Source organism: Hippocampus zosterae, chromosome 2, assembly GCF_025434085.1.
Source record: "Hippocampus zosterae strain Florida chromosome 2, ASM2543408v3, whole genome shotgun sequence".
NCBI lineage: Eukaryota > Metazoa > Chordata > Actinopteri > Syngnathiformes > Syngnathidae > Hippocampus > Hippocampus zosterae.
In genome coordinates, this window is record NC_067452.1 from 35,415,205 (window position 1) to 35,427,688 (window position 12,484).

Below are 12,484 nucleotides of genomic sequence, written 5' to 3' on the forward strand. Positions count from 1 at the left end.
ATGGTAAATGGGTTGTTTCTGGGTGCTTTGGCCTCCTGCAACATTCCAAACCCTACAAAACCCCGTTTCTCATTGAACATGTTGGAGGTTTATCTGCATATTTGGAATCATTTGTGTGGTTTCCAAAATTAATTTTCCCAATTCCATTTCAATGGGTGTAAATTGCTGTTGCAGGTGCGTACTCTGTACATTTTTTAAATGACATTTCTGTCACACATCTGGTTAGGAAGTGTGTATTAGACTTAGAAACTTAAACTGTAGCTTCCCCTTGATTCCCCAAACATGATCAGCAGTAGAAAATCGCCTGATGCATCATCTGTGGCAAGAACAATTCCTTATAAGGTGTGCAAGATCTTAACGAGGTAATTTCCTCCCATGTCTCAGTGCAAATGTAGATAGGGCCCGCCCCAGTTTGACTTCATCATTTGGGATTGTAAAAAAAAAAAAAAAAAAGCAGCCCAAAAAACACACTAATAGTGATGCCTGGCTTAATTTAAGACATATATCCAATATTTGACTTGTCAGTGACAGAGATATATGTATTCTCTACTCACTGCTTTCTTTATTTTAAAAGTCACCCATGATCAGACTAAGTAAACAACCTTCTTAAAGTCCGCAGACTTTACTGGCTGATACCTGTAGGCAATGCGTGTGTTTTTTTATGCCGCTGCTAGCAAAAAGCAGGTCGAGACAAGACGGCATAATTACTCAGCTCATATGGAAAAGCGGCAGGAAAAGAAGGAGACGAGAAGTTACATTTGATGATTGCCGAGTACTTTTGGAGTGGTACAAAAAATCGACAGAAAAGGAATGAAATGATCAGTGACACATCTGAACACTGAGATTTAGATGCTAGCATTGATGCAATTTATCCGGCGCTAGCCAAACTTGGGCGCTGTTGTCTGCGGATTGTGTCTTGCCCGATCTTTTGACCCTCTGTCACTCTACTGCATTTATGAGCACTAATATTATCATTATTCATTCATTCATTCATCTTCCGTACCGCATGATCCTCACATTGGTCGCGGGGGGTGCTGGAGCCTATCCCAGCTGTCTTCGGGCAGTAGGCGGGGGACACCCTGAACCGGTTGCCAGCCAATCGCAGGGCACACAGAAACGAACAACCATTCGCACTCACACTCACACCTCGGGACAATTTAGAGTGTTCAATCAGCCTGCCACGCATGTTTTTGGAATGTGGGAGGAAACCGGAGCACCCAGAGAAAACCCACGCAGGCCCGGGGAGAACATGCAAGCTCCACACAGGGAGGCCGGAGCTGGAATCGAACCCGGTACCTCTGCACTGTGAAGCCGACGTGCTAACCACTGGTGTACCGCGCCGCCATATTATCATTATCACATATTGTATTTCATTGTACTGTATTGCCTTTATTTTATTTATTTTTTTATTCAATCAGTGTTTCTGTAGTTTTAACTACAGCTCGCAGGCTGAACAGAACATGTCAAATGAGATGAAGAAAATGCGAATGGAAGACATTTTCGGTGTTCATTTCTGGTCTGCTTGGAGGTGTGGTTTTTACCTCGAGGTGGTTTGCATTCTTCATTGACAGGCCTGGCCTATTCGTGCCCAACAAAACCAAGCCCTACCTCAAGACTTGAGGAAATCAAAGATGTCTCAAAATCACGAATTCAAAGACCATGCTAAAGTGTGAATAAGTAAAAAAGTAAAGTGTTAAGGTTTTGTGCTAAAGGAAATTATTATTTAGGTATTTGGTGGGAGTGAATCTCCTTTTTGGGTTCTCGCAAGTGTTTGGAATATTGGCTCATAAGAGATTATTGAATGGCAGCTCGGTGGTCCAGTGGTTAGTGCGTCGACCTCACAGTGCAGTCGTGGACTCGAACCTGGCTCCAGCCTTCCTCTCATGCGTGTTTTTGGAATGTGGGAGGAAACCGAAGTACCCGGAGAAAACCCACGCAGGTAAGGGGAGAACATGCAAATTCCACACAGAAAGGCCGGAGCTGCAATCAAACCTTTGCACTGTGAGGTCGACGCACTAAACCACTAGACCACTGGGCCGCCCCCAGGCTGACTTTAGTTGTCAATTATCCTCCCATAAATGTGTTTGGGATAAGGAATTAAAGCAGAGTCCCCAGAAAAAGCCCACAAACAAGGAAGAACAAGGAAAGACCACACAGGAATGTTTATATGGAAATTCGAACCCAGATCTCCTAACTATGAGGTACATTCTCGCCTCGAATTCACTGTGTGCTCAAATTCATCCCAAACTGTGAGAGCAAATCAAAATTTCCTGCCGCAGGCAGATGCAGCAGCAGCATCGAGTGTTATATAACAACGGAGCTTGAAGCAAGTTGTCTCATGCTTCGGCATCGAGCAGGTAGAGGCACAGCAAAATTGAACCAGATGGATGAAGAAATAATATAATATCCTTGTTTCCTTTAAATCCACAAAGTTAGCGTGATTTATGGGAGGACGCAGCCTACTCGTCAGATTGCCTGAAGAGGCTGCTATTCGATGTGCTACTCACTTTTACCGATTGTGCAACATTACTTGCAGTGCGCCAAGCCACAATTACATTTGGCTGCATTCAATGAAAAGTAATCTCTTACTGTCTGATGTCCTTTTGTCATTTCAAACATCTTTTAAATGTCACACCGATTTTTGGGCAATTTCCAAACCAAAATAACAGGCGCAAGTAACGAAGAGGATATGAATTTAGTACATGTATTATTTTATTGCATTCTTCCGCTTGTTGGAAGGCAAAATTCGTGAGGTGCAATCATTTATGTTGCAAAGCTTGATCTTTTTTTTTTGTTTTTAAATAGCTGACTGTGTTTTGGGGGCGGCCCGGTAGTGCAGTGGTTAGCACGTCGGCTTCACAGTGCAGAGGTACAGGGTTCAATTCCAGCTCCGGCCTCCCTGTGTGGAGTTTGCATGTTCTCCCCGGGCCTGCGTGGGTTTTCTCCGGGTGCTCCGGTTTCCTCCCACATTCCAAAAACATGCATGGCAGGCTTATTGGACGTTCTAAATTGTCCCTAGGTGTGATTGTGAGCGTGGATGGTTGTTCGTCTCGGTGTGCCCTGCGATTGGCTGGCAACTGATCCAGGGTGTCCCCCACCTACTGCCCGAAGACGGCTGGGATAGGCTCCAGCACCCCCCGCGACCCTAGTGAGGATTAAGGGGTTCAGAAAATGGATGGATGGGACTGTGTTTTGTTCATTCTGCTGCACCGCAGAGCAGAGAAAGGACAGGTCGAGTTTGCAACCCCCATAAAATTTGGAATATTCATTTCGCAAGATTCTCATTGAGTGCTTAGTTTATTCATCATCAAACTGTTACCCACTTTGACAAACAAAATGCTGTGGAGGGGACAAAAGTGATGACCGATGATTGACAGGAGCGCTAAAAAATAACACTTTCAGTTTGTGACATCTGTTGGCACAAAGCCAGAGTTTCCAACAATGATAAAAAATGAATTTTGAATGCCTTTCTCCACCCATACACATGAGCATATTCTTTCCAGAAGATTTGACAAAAAATAACAATGATACCGTGGAACACATTGTCCAATATAAAACATTCATTCATTCATCTTCCGAACCGCTTGATCCTCACTAGGGTCGCGGGGGGTGCTGGAGGCTATCCCAGCTGTCTTCGGGCAGTAGGCAGGGGACACCCTGAATCGGTTGCCAGCCAATCGCAGGGCACACAGAGACGAACAACCATTCACGCTCACACTCACACCTAGGGACAATTTAGAGTGTTCAAACAGCCTGCCATGCATGTTTTTGGAATGTGGGAGGAAACCGGAGCACCCGGAGAAAACCCACGCAGGCCCGGGGAGAACATGCAAACTCCACACAGAGAGGCCGGAGCTGGAATCGAACCCGGTACCTCTGCACTGTGAAGCCGACGTGCTAACCACTGGACTACCGGGCCGCCACATAAAACATCGACAATGATATAATTGAGCTTGCCTCATATTCTGCTCTGCATGTTCAGCTTTGCCATTTGGCTCATGGATAACCGTGCTCAAGGGTGTGGTTTGCGATGTTTGAGATGGTGTGAGTCAAGACAAGCTTTCGAATTGTCAATAGACTCATATTTGAGGAAGGCGAAAAATGTAGCCCCTAACCTAAGGTGACGTGGAAGAAAAAAAAAAAAACAACAACTTTGCGTTCCCTCGTAAACATTACTCTCCCTCACTGGCTCTTTCAAGAGAACCTGATGGTCACTGGTGTCAAATGCCACCAAACCAAAGTTTGCTGTCACAGTCAAATGTTAAGATCAGAAACCAACCTGCATGACTTGGAGTTGGGATAGAGTTCCTTTTTTTTTCGGCATGTAAATGATTGCCAATGACATACACGCTCCCGGTGAAATCCTTCTAATTCAAGGTGCGGCTGCTATTGAAATGTTCTCTTTTTTTTATTTTATTTTGGATTTAGCAAAATGTAAGTCCTCTCTATGGACGGATGGCTGTTTTGGTTTTGTGCCACAAACGCACCCAAAAGTCTTTGTTGAACATGATGATTTATCTCATGTGTATGTGAAAGAGAGCCTAATCCTTATTTGGGAACTTGTGCAGCTCTCATGACCACACCTTGATGGTAGAGCCTGAGTGAATTTGCCGTAGCACCAAATATGAAGAGATACTACAGTCAGAGCCGTCACCCCGGAGGGCCGTAGATTGACACACCCACCCACAAAGATGCTTGCAACCGCCTCCATTTGAGGCACAAATTTTGAAAAATAAACGTTGTTCTTATTATTATTATTATTCTGTTTTACAGGTAGGCGGCATGGTGGGCGACTGGTTTGCGCATCCGCCTCACAGTGCAGGGGTGCATGGCTTAATTCCGACTCCAGCCTTCCCGTGTTTGCATATTCCCCTCCGTGCATGTGTGGGTTTTCTCCGGGTATTCTGGGTTTCCTCCCACATTCCAAAAACATGCACGGCAGGTTAATAGAACACTCAAATTGTCCTTAGGTGTGAATGTGAGCGCGAATGGTTGTTCGTCAAAGTAGTACTAAGCTCTGAGCTTAAAAAAAAAAGAACTCTTTCGTTAATGAGCAACCTTCGCATTAATGACAGATTTTTCGTTTGTTCAAGCCTTTTAAATTGAATTAAGAAAAAAAGAACAAGGTGGTGCCCCTAGTTGGGGCTGAGTGTTTTCTGACTGCACACGTTTCACACTTCCATCTGACGAAAAAAGAAGAGGGAAAAACTTCAATGCCGTTCACTGAAGACATGACAAATAACCATTTTAATTATTGAGTCAGTTGTCAGTGCAACTTGAAGTAAAGCAGGATAAAACACACTTGCATGAATATTGCTTCAGTCTGCTAGGATTCATCAGCGCGAGCTCCCATCTCCATGCCAGTTCTCACAAAGAACATTAGCCTGCAAGCATTCCACCGCATGTGCAAACAGGACCGCTTCAGATGTCACTCATGTCATTGCAGCTACGCTCGAATCCCTGTTGGGGAAAAAAAAGTCAATATTGTCAGTAGGCATTGTGCCATTAAAAAAAAAAAAAGTCATATTCTTTCGAGATGTTTTTTAAATGTAGTTGAGAATAATATGAGCATATCTGGTCTGTCATTCTGTGCATTGCTGGAAATGACAACTTTACACTCAGGTGAGTATGAGCATGGCTTTCATCAAAAGAGTGCATATGAGAAACAAATTCGTAAGCTCATGTTGCAGATGATTCAGATTCCGACAACTTTATTGATGCTGGTGCGGGCAGTTGATGGGCAGCTCCAACTGCGCATTCTGCCCCAACAAAAACTTCATTAGATAAGGTCATATAAGACATGGTAAAATAATAGGCTCTGAAACAGGTTGCAATAAGTCAATACTGCACATTTGTTCGATAAAACGAGGCCACAGAACAACAACAAAAAAAGATTGAAAGAACAGCGAATATCTGAAAGTGTATTATTTATGATTGTTTTTGTTAAACTCAAGTTGCTAGGTTCCTATTTTGATCAGAATGTCATTTGAGGGTAAAAATTTAAAATCTTCCTCTCGGGTCCTACATTTAATTTTTTCTTTAATTTCAGGACCATGCAACTCAATTGACCTCAGCAAGGATCAAAGTAGTCTTGCGCTAAACGTGCTTTTTAGTTCTTTATTTTAGCAACGGTGCAAAGGAGGCAGCAAAATTTCGAGTGACCAATGTATTTAAACACATTGCTCACTATATCCAATGACAAAATTGCATCGACGTGTAAAATACTTTCAAAGAGAGCATTTTGGAAATCGAAAGAGAAGCCGTGGAAAATCTTGTGGGGTGTGACTTGCCCTCAAGGAGGCTCATTTGCAGAAGGGGAGACGATGAAGACAACACCTCAGCCAGAGTGCATGTGATGGGTTTCAACAAGTCCAAACAGAACAGGAAATCTTGTCTTTGTTTCCCCCTCATGTTAGGTCATGCGTAATGTAAAAGAATTTACAAACTACTACAAAGTATTTGTGGTTAGCCGCTATTGAAAGATATCCACTGCACCGCTAATGTGGACAAATGGCAGGCGAGTATATCCTTTTTAGTGTTAATGATTTACTTACTGGTATTTAATCATTCGTTCATTCAATTGCAAAGCCATCTAATTGTTGGCGAGAGGCAGGTCACCTTTCTGACTGGACTGCTGAGGTCCCCTTGAGCAAGGCACGGTATGCCGTACTGTTGTACTGTTTACACACCCCTATTCATCTATTCGTGAAAGCCCGCATGTGTGGATTTTTTCCATCTCTCTCTCTCTCACTCTCTTTATATATATATTACATATGATAGAAGAAGAAGAAAACCTTTATTAGTCTCACAATGGAGAAATTCCCAATTCACAGCAGCAAAGTTATGAAAGTAAGAAGTAGAACAACAAAATATAGGAGCTGCTGGAAAGGCAGCCACTCTCGCGGCGCCATTTTGAAGTCAAAATAACGGAAATAACACAAGACAACACATAGGACACAGACAGTCGTTCAATCTTCACCAATAAATACCATGAATTTTTAATATATTTTTAAATAATTTTATTTTAATTTTAAATTATTTAATTAATTAATTTTAAATAATTTTATATTCGCATTGGGAGTGTGGTGGCATATGCTGCTGGCTTTGGCGATTTTGCACAGACAGGTTCAACTCTCAGCTAGTGCGCAAGTACCTCGCCTCTACCTCTCCTCAGCCGAGATGCAAAATTGGTGGCTTGCGAATAAAACAAAATAAAGAAAAAGGACCCAAAAAATGGCATCAAGCAAATTATGCAAGGCAGTTGTTGTCCGCAACCTCTGATGAGATAAGCCGAAGGTCCCCACAGCAACAATGTTGACAAATTTGCAGGATTTTTTTTTTGAATGTGCCGTACATTTGCAAGTTCTTCGTCCAGCTGGGTGTGGCAAGGCAGCTCATTTTACGGGGGTGGCAAAATTGCTTGATTGACAGACCGAATGATTGCACGGAATCCCGCCTTCCGGCAGGTGAACCCTCGGCGTTCTGTGTGATTGGAGCACGGTTGGGAGGTACAGAGAAGGTGGAGCTCAGCCGGCACCTCCCTCACTGTCAGAGGCCCATAAAAACGCATCAGGAACAGACAGCAAGTACTTGGAGGGACTTGACTCACCTCTTCGTGGTCTCCTCTGCTCTGCCACACCTCTGTCTCTCTCTCTCTCTCTGCTCCCTCTTTTCTTTGTGACTCCTTTTTTTCAAGTTGAGCATGTCGTCCACGCGTAGCACTAAAATTGTGAGGACCAGCTACGGGACTGGTGGAGGAGGCGGTAGCAGCTATGGAGGGGACTTCGGCGTTTACGGTGGTCTTGGTACCAAAAGTGGTGCCAAAGGTGGATATAGCTCAAGATCTGCATATAGTTATCGGTCAGTCCCAATAGCATCATCAAGTTCCACCATTCTTAGGTCAAGCATGCGTGGCAGTGGTGGTGGTGGTGGTGGAGGTTATGCCATTGGCGTAGGAAGTGGTGGAGGTTATGGAATGGGTGGTGCAGGTTATGGAATGGGTGGTGGTGGCGGTAGTATGTTGGGGTCTGGTTTAGGTTTCGGTTATGGCGGTGGCTCTATGGCGGTCCCCCATATTACAAACGTCCAAGTCAACCAAAGCCTGCTGACTCCAATGGACATTAAGATTGACCCCACCATCCAGGTGGTCCGCACACAAGAGAAAGACCAGATCAAGGGTTTGAACAACCGCTTTGCCACCTTCATTGAGAAGGTATGTGACCCTTTGACTGAGCTTCAAATAGAGACAAATATAACTTAAGATTTGTGTGTTTGAGCAAAACCGACGAATCGTTTTGTGTTCTGCCTATTTAAAAAAATGGCCAAAATGTGGGTGCCGCGTGTAGTACGTATCACGTTTAAACCTGTAAATTACTGCATACTCTTTATTTCAAACTGCTCTCATGTCCTGTAAATTCTACGAAGAAGGCCATTTCCCATTTCATGTATCTATGACCATAGCTGGCCCTCGCCATCTGTCTCTGCAGTGAGAAGCTGAAACACTATAGTGGTCGTATCCTGTGTCCGCTGCTTTCTAAACTCAAGGGAGATCAGGTTATCAGTGAGTGGACCGTAGTCTCTTAGAATGAAGCAGCACGCCTGGTCTATAACTACTAGAATTCTTAGATCTTAGATCTAAAAGTCAAGGCTCAAGCTCATGCATGCCGAACTGGTTGGATTTGCATAATGTAAATAAGAATGCACTCATCTGCATCAAATGGCGACAGTATCATTTCAGGATCCGATTCAACATCAATGGTAGAAAATACCCCGGACCGATCGCTTGTCAGAGAAAATGTGACGTGCACCACTTCACCACTGCGGTGCTTAAGATTGATCAGGAATTCTCAGGGATGCATTTACTAAAAGGTTCAGCATTGCAGATGGTCTTGGGGGAGGGACTAAATGAGGTGTGGGAGCCAAAAGGGAGAGATGGGTTTCCAACTCCTCCTCTGCACTGTGGCTTTCATTTCTCCAGGGCAGAAAGTTCCAACATGTTTGTTCAGATCATCGCATTCTTTCAAATGAGCTCAGTACTTTTCGATGACATTTTACTTCAAACTGGGTGGTGTGTGTGTGAGGGAGCCACGAGCGGAATTTAAAATTCCAGTGACGAAAATATGATGACATAAAAGGCCCTATTTGGAGTGGTGGTGAGGAGCCCTTCAAGGAATCACCACAGACATCAGAAAAGGAACTATCTCTCCATATTGCATGCCATCAAGAAATGCCAACCCCTTACCCGACTAAGACTGGATTTGAACTTGCTTTTAGGTGCGCTTCTTGGAGCAGCAGAACAAAATGCTGGAGACCAAATGGACTCTTCTCCAAGAGCAGACCACCACCCGCTCCAACATCGACGCCATGTTTGAGGCCTACATCGCCAACCTGCGCAGACAGCTGGATGGGCTTGGCAATGAGAAGACCAAACTGGAGGCAGAGCTGAGGAACATGCAGAACCTGGTGGAGGACTTCAAGAACAAGTGCGTCTCAGTCATCCGTGTCTTTACATGATTTGATCGCCCCATCTCGTATTCGACAGCTTGTCGATCGATGCTTCTACTGTTTCAGATATGAGGATGAAATCAACAAGCGTGCCGCAGTAGAGAACGAATTTGTCCTCCTTAAGAAGGTGGTTGAAACCTCAAAAGAAATCCGCCATTGAAAAAAGGTTGACGTTTAAAAACTAGTCACTTAATGATCTCTTTGTCTCCGTCACTGGTTCTTCTTGATACAGGACGTCGATGGTGCCTACATGAATAAGCTTGATCTTGAGGCAAAGGTTGACGCTCTTCGGGATGAGATTGACTTCCTCAGAGCTGTCTACGACGCAGTACGTAAAACCAACTCACTTCAGTGGTCAGAATGAGACCAGGAAACAAGGAGACCATTTCCATTTTGGAGAGATTCTGTCCTGGTTTCACCTTTGACTGAATAACAACTGAACTTCACCAACATAACCGTCCAATCTATTTGATGTGTATCAGGAGCTGCGTGAACTCCAGAGCCAGATCAAGGACACTTCAGTTGTCGTGGAGATGGACAACAGCCGTAACCTGGACATGGATTCCATCGTAGCAGAAGTGAAGGCTCAGTACGAGGACATCGCCAACCAAAGCCGCCTCAGCACAGAGGAGTGGTATCAGCAGAAGGTGAACACAATGTCAAATGAAGACAATGAGCAACGATGGGAGACTCCTCCCTCTCAGCTGACGGCTGTTCTACATTATTAAACGTGGCTCGGAATTGGGAAAGTCTGTAGCGTATGCCAACATGTTCCGTTCACAAATACGAAAACAGAAAATTAAAAGTTGTGGTTGACAATGTTCCACCCCCGTCCTGTCGGTGGCTATAAGGAACATTTTACCAAACAAATACAGGAAATCCTCCTCCATATTTCATCTTTTAGTCCACGGCCCACCCGCCCATTTCAGACGAGTTCTGCTAAAACATTCAGATCATTCCCTTCTGTCGAAAAAAAACAACAACACGTCAATGGTTGTGGGATTTCCACTCTTGTCCTTCCAGTGGAAGGACATGGAAGCCTCTGCTGGCCAGCACGGAGATGATATTCGTAACACCAAGAACGAGATCGCAGAACTCAACCGCATGATTGCTCGCCTGCAGAATGAGATCGACGCAGTCAAGGGACAGGTAAATCATTCAATTTGACTCGACTTCTGCATACGGTCCGTTTTTGTATGTTTCCAACCCTTCCTGAACGCACGGTGGCAAACTTTCCAATCGCAGCGTGCCAACCTAGAGACTCAGATCGCTGAGGCCGAGGAGCGCGGTGAGCTGGCTGTCAAGGATGCCAGGGTCCAAATCAAGGACTTGGAGGATGCCCTGCAAAGAGCCAAGCAGGACATGGCCCGCCAGATCCGCGAGTACCAGGAACTCATGAATCTCAAACTGACTCTTGACATTGAGATCGCCACCTACAGGAAGCTGCTGGAGGGCGAGGAGGAAAGGTACAAGGCCCGGCAGCTTTTCCCCCTGTACTGTAATCCGTTCTTGGTGCGCAGCATGGAATTTCATTCCTGAACTTCTTTGCAGGCTTGGCAATTCAGATGCAACCATTCACATACAGTCAACTAGCGGTGGAGCTGGTACGTATGGACATTCGTCTCTTTCCTTTTCGAAAATCACGGTGAAGCCATATTTTTACAACATGAGCCTTCATAAATAAAAAGCAACATGCCGGCGGTCATACTTTTTGAACACGGTAAATGCACCGCCCTATCCAGTAGTTTCAGGTATTTCCTGAGTCAGATTTATGTTTCATTTATTCATACGCAGTATTGATCACAATCCTACATGAAAGGGGAAAAATGAGTTGTATTTCCATCATAAGATTCTTTTGTGATTCATAACCTGATGTTGGAAGACCGGTTACGATTTTAAAAGAAATGATTAATATAGTTTTCCTTGTGTGCAGTGCCACGTTTGCATTATTTCTGACTCATGTGTCCCTTTGCTATCACCAGGTGCTGGTTCAGGAGGCGGAATGGGAATGGGAATGGGAATGGGTATGGGTATGGGTATGGGTATGGGCATGGGTGTGGGCGGTGGTGGAGGCGTTGGCTACGGCAGCATGACCCGCATGAGCAGCGGCGGCGGCGGCGGCGGATATGGCGGCAGCAGTGGCAGCAGCACCATGTCAATGACAAGAACCAGCCTCAGCTCTCGCCGTTGATTGCGGCCCAACTGAGTCAATTTTGTCTCTTACTGTCCTCATAAAAAAAGGGGGCGGGGGAGAGGTAACGTCCATATCTTCCGCATATCAACACATTAATTGTCATCCATACTCCCGTACTTCTTTGGTTTGAGCAGCGTACACACTCAGAGAGTCAGAGGTTCCATCAAAATACAAGCAGAGGCAGAGTCCATAATCAAAGCACCAATAAAAAGCAGAGCATACATATGAGTCAGTCCTTTCTTGTGCTCGTGGCTGTCGTTTACTTGCTAGAAATGCTGTCCTGTAGACAAGCACACGCTTGTAGTTGCATGACGGAGAATCCCTGCGATGTAACAAATCAGTGCACGCTAACATGTCAGGCACAGGAGGAGGTCCAGTCATCTCATATTTCCAACAAAGAAATTGATGACATGCTCATCTTTTCTGCAATCCTTCATCTAGGAGCATGCATGCGTGATGCGACCACACACCGTACAACGCTTTCACGTGATTTCTGGCATCTAATCTAAGCCGGCGAGAGTAAACTTGAGTCTGAAAGGGAAAAATTTTGAGTCTGATTGGGACAACCATGTTGGTCTCCACTATGCCTGGAATAAAGCTGAGTTCGTCTAATTTACAATGTTCCTTGTGTAATTTTAGATAACATTCACTGAATTCGGTGTTCCATGTTACAGGAGGATGTTTTCATATAATTGCAGTATTTTGACATTTAAAAACGTAGACTAACAGAAAACTTGCCAATTTAAAGTGTGGCAATGAATATAATATGAAATATAATCCCCAAAT

General features: G+C 44.5%; 2 protein-coding genes across 3 annotated transcripts in view; one reads left to right on the forward strand and one right to left on the reverse strand.

The window, feature by feature from the left end:
* The window catches only part of LOC127591554 (LHFPL tetraspan subfamily member 4 protein-like), a 219,266-nt gene that overhangs the window by 106,525 nt on the left and 100,257 nt on the right, over positions 1 to 12,484 (reverse strand). The window lies entirely within an intron of this gene.
* LOC127591231 (keratin, type II cytoskeletal 8-like) overlaps positions 7,567 to 12,484 on the forward strand; it is a 114,960-nt gene continuing 110,042 nt past the window's right edge. The window contains exons 1-9 of one of the 2 annotated variants that reach the window (XM_052051152.1): positions 7,567 to 8,212; positions 9,274 to 9,482; positions 9,571 to 9,631; positions 9,737 to 9,832; positions 9,987 to 10,151; positions 10,528 to 10,653; positions 10,750 to 10,970; positions 11,056 to 11,108; positions 11,487 to 11,919. In XM_052051152.1, coding sequence (XP_051907112.1) covers positions 7,703 to 8,212; positions 9,274 to 9,482; positions 9,571 to 9,631; positions 9,737 to 9,832; positions 9,987 to 10,151; positions 10,528 to 10,653; positions 10,750 to 10,970; positions 11,056 to 11,108; positions 11,487 to 11,695 — 1,650 coding nt within the window. In that variant the 5' untranslated portion in view covers positions 7,567 to 7,702 and the 3' untranslated portion in view covers positions 11,696 to 11,919. Of the gene's footprint in view, positions 8,213 to 9,273; positions 9,483 to 9,570; positions 9,632 to 9,736; positions 9,833 to 9,986; positions 10,152 to 10,527; positions 10,654 to 10,749; positions 10,971 to 11,055; positions 11,109 to 11,486; positions 11,920 to 12,484 lie in introns of those variants that run through there. The other variant, XM_052051159.1, reaches the window with a different exon arrangement.